At 41.8% G+C, this 7,718-nt stretch overlaps 1 protein-coding gene across 6 annotated transcripts in view; it reads left to right on the top strand.

The window, feature by feature from the left end:
- Positions 1-7,718, top strand: part of LOC116704219 (electrogenic sodium bicarbonate cotransporter 1) — a 40,147-nt gene that overhangs the window by 13,750 nt on the left and 18,679 nt on the right. For 4 of the 6 annotated variants that reach the window (XM_032539511.1, XM_032539515.1, XM_032539513.1 and 1 more), the window contains exons 5-11: positions 131-291; positions 394-573; positions 807-905; positions 1,508-1,584; positions 2,920-3,077; positions 3,167-3,254; positions 5,739-5,893. In XM_032539511.1, the coding sequence (XP_032395402.1) occupies positions 131-291; positions 394-573; positions 807-905; positions 1,508-1,584; positions 2,920-3,077; positions 3,167-3,254; positions 5,739-5,893 (918 nt within the window). The remainder of the gene's footprint in view (positions 1-130; positions 292-393; positions 574-806; positions 906-1,507; positions 1,585-2,919; positions 3,078-3,166; positions 3,255-5,738; positions 5,894-7,718) is intronic. The other 2 variants (XM_032539514.1, XM_032539516.1) reach the window with 1 other exon arrangement.

Below are 7,718 nucleotides of genomic sequence, written 5' to 3'. Positions count from 1 at the left end.
TTAGGAACAAGTTACCAGAACTAGCACCAAGTTAACTAGCAATGAGGAACACCGCAGTAATTGTACAAGCCCAGTACTGTAAGTACATCTCAACCCTACTGCTATGTTTTTTTGCCCTCCCCCTGTCCAGATGGATCAAGTTTGAGGAGAAGGTGGAGAAGGGCGGCGAGCGCTGGAGCAAGCCGCACGTGGCCACGCTGTCCTTACACAGCTTGATGGAACTGAAAAGTTGCATCGAGAAGGGCACCATCATGCTGGACCTGGAGGCCTCCACACTGCCGCAGGTTGTCGGTAAGTGGGGTCGACCAGAATACCGGCACACTGTCTGAAAGTTTTGAAGAACTTGTGGGGGACTCAGTGTTGACCCTCTAACTCATCCCTTTGAATTAACAGAGATGATCACCGACAACCAGATTGAGGTTGGTCAATTGAAGGCGGACATGAAGGAGAAGATCATGTACACGCTGCTACGGAAGCATCGTCACCAGACCAAGAAGTCCAACTTGCGCTCCCTTGCTGACATTGGCAAGAGTGTTTCCAGTGCAAGTAGGCTCTTTACCAACCAGGAGAATGGTAATGCGACACCTCCTTTTTTTTAATCCCACTTAACCCAAACAATTCCACTTTCCTTCTTACTTATTTCCCATTTCTGATGTGAAATCCTAACACTAACTCCTGTTGTAGATTTTACTTTTCCTAATCATTTAACTTCTTTTCTCTGCTCCTCCTTTACAACTTTGTTTTCCTTGTCTTTTTTCCTTCTGTTTGGATCTCTCTCTGACCCTCCTGCATCTGGGGTATTATAGCGCGCACCCCCACTGAACAGCACCCTGTGCCTTGTTTAAACACACACGACCCAGAGAAACCATGTGAGGTCACGAGGAGCGCCAGCATGGGATACCTCTGTAAGTGAGGCCACAGCACTCCTACTGACAGCACCCTAGTTAAAACATACTCCCATGTAGAACTAGCAGCACAGAGATTCCCAGCTAAAATATTTTCAGTCCATTGCGTTAAAGTCTGGATGTTAATTCAGCACTTGAAACTGTAGCAAGTCAGTGTAGAGACACACAAAGATAGAATAGCTTCACTAATGAACTCCCTATCCACTTAACTTAATGTTTATTTGGCAACAGAAAGCTAAAGTCGTAGACTCTGCTCCTTAACAGTAAATGGGCCGTATCAAACTGACTTCCGAGGTATAAATTCTCACTCATTTGCCAATAGTTGCCTAAGCATGTTTCTGTTGACACGCAGAAGCAGCAGAGCTAAGGCGCCCATGTATCCCAATTCACCGCTCTCTGGAGCGCCTGAGGGGAATGACCATCTGGCATTAGTCCTAAAGCTTAAGCCTTGCCACAATTAGTTTTCTAGCTCTCTTCATGTACTTTCCTGGTGCCGTTCTTTTCTGGGACTCTCGTCTCCCTCCCTTACCAAAAATGTTTTATTTAAAAGATCTCCAGTCCCACACAGCTTTTGATCCTAACAGTGTCTTACCTCTCCACAGGTAGCCCGACTACAGCCCACAGAAACCTCACCTCCAACAGCCTGAGTGACTTCTCTGACAAACCAGAGAAGGATCAGGTAATCTTTCTGTCTATTTGAATGGTTGCATAGATATACAGTATGTTACTATTATGCAACCTAATAATAGATGCTGCATCCATTCACAAAGCAGCGTGTGTGCGTGTGCGTGTGTGTGTGCGTGTGCGTGTGTGTGTGTGAGATGCTGATAGGGAACACCCCTGGGTTTCTCTGTGCAACAAAAGCTCACTGTCTTTGTCCTGTGAGTTTCTAGTATCCACACATGCAGTTTCTCTCTGTCATGATCAAGTAGCTAACTGTAATTTGGCCATGTGGTCTCACGGATGAAACACCACCACACGGATGAAAGCTCACAAAGTTAAACTGTAACAGCTGGAATTGCGCTCCAGCAGCAGTTAATTAAAGTGTAGATTTGTCTAAATTTGACATAACACCAAGGCCTTAGTTAATAATTTCCCTGCAACTAAGTTATTTTTCTTTCACCCAAAACTTTGTGTAGGGCTGGGTACCGAATTGTCTCTAAATGCTTTGTCATTCAATACCTAAGGAGTAAATCTCATCAGTGTCAGTGAGCCAATAAGCATCAAGCATGCTTCTACCTTGATCTAATAACGTCTGTGATTGGCTGTTTAGCGTTACTCGTAGGCCTACTAGAGGCAGGCAGGAGAAATCTATGTTAAGCACAGAGACAAGGCTCATGTTGTAGGAGATGAAAAATAAATGAAAAGATTTGTGCCGTAATGTTGTAAGTTTCTTTTTGTTTTAAAAAAATTATATTGGGAAAAAAAGTGTTGTTTATGAAACGTAATCAAAGTGACAGTTTTGGTATCAGTACCAGAGATGGAATTTCATAGGCTGTAGTACAGTGTGTTTATTATGTGGTGTAAAGTCGAGCTTCTCATAATTCTAGGAAAAGGGTGGGCACTGCCTGTAACAGTAACAACACCATGTCAGTGTCCGCCTTGATACAACTACATTACAATTACATTTTAATCAGTGTGTGTGTGGTGTGTGTGTGTGTGTGTGTTGTGTGTGTGTGTGTGGTGTGTGTGGTGTGTGGTGTGTGTGTGTGTGTGTGTGTGTGTGTGTGTTGTGTGTGTGTGTGTGTGTGTGTGTGTGTGTGTGGTTGTGTGTGTGTGTGTGTGTGTGTGTGTGTGTGTGGTGTGTGTGTGTGTGGTTGGGGGGTGTTGTGTGTGTGGGGTGTGTGTGTGTGTGTGTGTGTGTGTGTGTGTGTGTGTGTGTGTGTGTGTGTGTGTCTACTTATATCTGTATCTTGTAACAAATAACTTATATTCATTGTTACAATGTGGCCTGCCATTTTAATTAGCTGACTTTGTCTTTTCTTTCCCTCCTCTGCTGTCTCTGTCCTAACAGCTGAAGAATAAATTCATGAAAAAATTGCCCCGTGATGCAGAGGCATCAAACGTGCTGGTTGGAGAGGTGGACTTCCTGGAAACTCCCTTTGTGGCGTTTGTTCGTCTGCAGCAGGCCGTCATGCTCGGGGCTCTGACCGAGGTCCCTGTGCCCACAAGGTAGAGCCGCATCACTAACTGAACAACAATTACAATCACTTCCAGTGATTGTCCTAACATCAAACATCTAATTTTCTTTACTTGCTCAGATTCCTCTTTGTCCTGCTGGGTCCCAAAGGTAAAGCAAAGTCCTATCATGAAATCGGAAGAGCTATTGCCACCCTGATGTCAGATGAGGTACTTTACTACGGATGATAATTTCTTTCCTTTTTTTGTATTAAGGAATTCTCTTGGTTGCCAAGTGTTTCTCAAATTCATAGTTTGTGCTTTGTTTTACAACAACAATGACTGATTTATTTTGTTCATGCAAATTTATTAAACATTTTTGCTTTGATCAGTAAAGCAGGATAACTGACCCAGAACAATAAATTGATCCTCGCTGCTTTAATGCGATAGATCTCATCCTCTCTAAGCTGTGATTGGACTAACTAAACCCTGATTGGCTGTGAACCTGAGATAATAGCATTTTGAGTTTCTAGCCTGGGAATGTAGGATACCGATTATCTCTCCACTCGGTCTAAAGGCAGTAAAGTAATTACTTATAAAAATCCTTATATTAAGAAATGTGCCATAAATTACAATATAAAACGTCAACAAGACGACGAGTCTGCAGCCATGCTTGCAGCTCTGTGAAACTCTGTGGTGCTTTTAAGTGCGTTTTATTTACCTCGGAACTCAGAAGCTGACACTGGGAATAACAACACACCCGAGTGGAATGCGTTCCATTTACATGTTGGATTTTCATTGATTTCATTAGCTCTAGCCAGGTTAGCCATTGTTAGCGATGCCATCTTAACGCATTACGCCGTTTTTTGTGTATACAAACAGCGTAACATGTCCCCAGATAGAAGATGGACAGGGCTGTGTGTACGACTGACTTAGTGTGACACAAATAACACACAAGTGCTTATAACTGTATGTTACTACTGCTGTCGATGCACGGAGCAGCCATGTTGGCTTTATAGCTTGGGGTACTCGGTGGTTGCCCGAATTCCGAGCTCGGAAATCCGAGGTCAGGGGGCGCGTTTCCGACTTTGACCTCGGAAAATCTGACTTCCGAGTACAAATGGAACTCACTTTTTGAGCTAAATGCTAACATCAGCATGCTCACAATGACAATGCTAACATGTTAAGTTTTAGCAGGTATCGGTTTGATGTTTATCATGTTAACCATCTTAGTTCAGCACGTTAGCATGCTAACATTTGCTTATTAGTGCTAAACACAAAGTACAGCGGAGGCTGTATGTCATTACTTTGCAGGTGCAGGAAACTTTGACTTAATGATGGCGCTAGATTTAAAAGTTAAGGAATAATAATCACAATTTAACCTGTAGGGAACATGCATGTCTGTGCCAAATCCTATGACTATACATCAACTACTATCAATAGTTTTTGAGACACCCCTCAAAACCACAAACCTCACAGTGGCACTAGAAGAGAAGTAGGATTACACCTCCTACAGTACTTGTCCTTGTGCCAAATGCCTCAGCTCACTGGATATTGCTGTATTAATCATCGCAGCAGTTTGCCTGACCAGCTTTGTTGGCAGTGAACAATTTAAAGCCTAATTGTTAAGCTGCGTTTTGAAGTTGTGGGAGACAAATTAGTTTTGTTGTCGGCAGAATAAATGCAACACAATAAGGCAAACAAAGCATACAATAGTGGTTTTTCAAATATATTATTATCTTTGTCTGCTTTGTGTCCCTGGTGTGTGTCTGTCTATCCCACAAATTCCCACAGGCCTCAGCGTTCTTCTCAGTATATCTTGTATGTCAACACTGCAGGATAGGAAGTGTTTTTCCAGGATTTCCTTGAGTTAAACTTTACCCTCTCAGCTCTCCTGTGATGAGCAGCGTCACCCTCTTATCAGATTTGTTTTGAGTCAGCAGCCCTGTAGCACTGCGTGTTCCTTTGGCCCCGGGGTGCACATAAATAATGACTCAATCTTTGTGTACGTTGTGAAAAAGTTCTGAATCTGATTGGTTGCTAATATTGTAGTGAGGTTTCAATAATTTACATTCCAATGCCATGTTGGACTCTGTGGCAGTAATTATAAAAGTGAGTATTTGGCTCATTGAAGTTGCACATGTTGTTGTTTTTCTACCCAAGCCCTGCATTAATAATTTAAGGACATGTTAGATTAGTGTTTGGCTGATTTCTTTTTTTGCCCTTCAGATATTTAGATCATGTTATTTTGTTGAACAAATACACACATTTGTACAGCATCTACATATGACAGAGAAGATTCCTTAATACTTCTCCAAAACCTCATCTAATAGCCGGTACTTGAACGTGCACACACACACACAGACACACACACACAGACACACACACACACACACACACACACACAAGTCCTACGGTTTTACATAAAAGTGCTGGATTCAGGTTAAATGGCAAGAAGTAAATAATGTGAGAACAGAATGTAAACACTTAGATAAGTAAATACCTGATAGTAATCTCAAAATGAAAGTGATAACAGATGAGTAAGCGAAAAGGTACATAGGAAATAATAGAACAGCGAACTATTGTTAAACAGTGAGAGAAAGAGAGTGCTTCTCTAAATCGACTAGAGATTCTGAAAGTGTTCCCCCCCCCCCCCCAACCACCGTTTTTGATTGGCTGATTTCCAATAGGTTGGCTATGTTTGTTTGCTGCCAGGTGTTCCATGATATTGCCTATAAAGCGAAGGACAGGCAGGACCTGCTGGCTGGTATCGAGGAGTTCCTGGATGAGGTCATCGTGCTGCCGCCCGGAGAGTGGGACCCTGACATCAGGATAGAGCCACCCAAGTCTCTGCCCTCGTCAGACAAAAGGTCCGCTCTAATCCACACAACCTCATCCAAATGAACGATGTCATTGCACATCAAATCTTTCTAGTTTGTATCATCATAACGAGAGACAAAATTTTCCACACATCACCTTATTCTCTTTTTCTTAAAGCGATATTCTATAATGTTTTTGTATACCACGGCTAAAAAGAATTATTGGAAGATGTTAAATGTAAAACTACTGTTCAGCTTTAAGGCTGAAATGCTGAGCTACTCTAACGGTTGCCAACAGTGCAGATACGTTTTAAAGTCAGAGAATGTACTCGGTAACGTTTGTTTTCAGCAATACTTACCTAAAGTTTTTTTTACCCCCTGAGTGTATTGACTTAAGCAAAGGTGCGTTTCATTGCTTATGAATGTAACTTTCCACTCATAAGAAGAAAAGTGTTATCTTTTCTCTTAAAATGATCTCCCTTTTAATCCTGCTAACCTCTTAATGGGAGTAGAATATGTAAGTGAACACAAGATGTTGCAGTCAAATAAAAAAACATAGACTAAGCATAGGTGCTATATTATATTATGTACATGTGTCACAAAGTTCAGAACAATGTGTGTTATGAAACAATCCGCTCACGATCGTCTTGTGATTCGTATCTCATAGTCGACCAGCTTGACCTCCTGGGAGTTGACACTGAAATAAGTTACCAGCGCTCGGCGAACAAAGTGACACCAAACAGAGTTCAGTTAAACAATGTTCTCAAGGTTTAATGGGACACAAAAGAATATACACATTTTCTAACAATCGCTCCATTCACTTTGATAACGTGAGAGTAGATAGATTAAAAAGGGCCACCAGAGGAAGGGAGGATTCATTCAAGGCAGGTTCGTGCAGATAATCCCCAGGAGGGTAAACAGTCTAGCAATTTATGATACCAATTCAAGTCAGATGAGAAAGGTCTGGGTCAGAGTTTTCACAGACTGGAATGTAACAGGTTAACACCAGTTGCCCTCTTTTATCCTGACAAGAATAACTAAACTAAAACCTGAATACTTAGTTCAGGGTTATGTTAAAAACAGGACCTTTATTGCGTATAGGATTAAACACTTATCTGCATGCATCAACAAAGCCAGCTGTCTGACAGGAAGCTGTTTGAGGAACAGAGACTCCCCCAAATCGGTGAGATCTCTGATGGGTCAAAGGCACACACACGGAGCCAAGTGTTCCAGCTCACATGTGATGGCTGGAGATGGGTCCAAGACTCGCTAAACATGCACGACAGTTCTTCTGTCACCAGGCATACACACAACTTCAAGCCAAGTTTTCTTAAAGCGGTTACAACAAACTGTAGTAGACTCTCCTAGAGCCAGACCGAGATATCGGTGGGCCGATTGTTATCTGCCGATATTAGGCATTTTCCAAACTATCGGTGTCGGCATTTATAATGACCGATTAAATGAATATTTAAAACAAAAACAAAAAAAATGGACAAAACACCCTTCAACCATGTTACAATGTCCCTGTTGGCAACTCTTTGATTTGCCAACAGGGCTTTAAGTTTTATATTGTAAGTTTGTATTTTTATACATTTTATTTATCAGAACGTAAATATGTTGTTGCTGTAATTTTTTTTTTTTTTAAGATTATTTTTTGGGCATTTCAGGCCTTTATTTGACAGGACAGCTAAAGACATGAAAGGGGAGAATGACACGGGCCGCAGATCGAAGTCAAACCCAGTCCCGCTGTGTCGAGGAGTAAACCTCTGTATATGGGCGCCCGCTCTACCAACTGAGCTATCTGAGTGCCGATGTTGTCCTGTTGTTTATTTTTAAACTGCGTCATTATATTATTTTAGTGAGGACTCATAAATAA

This window comes from Etheostoma spectabile, chromosome 16 (assembly GCF_008692095.1).
Source record: "Etheostoma spectabile isolate EspeVRDwgs_2016 chromosome 16, UIUC_Espe_1.0, whole genome shotgun sequence".
Classification (NCBI taxonomy): Eukaryota; Metazoa; Chordata; class Actinopteri; order Perciformes; family Percidae; genus Etheostoma; species Etheostoma spectabile.
The sequence above is the reverse complement of the archived record's forward strand: the minus strand, read 5'-3'. Positions and strand labels throughout refer to the sequence as shown.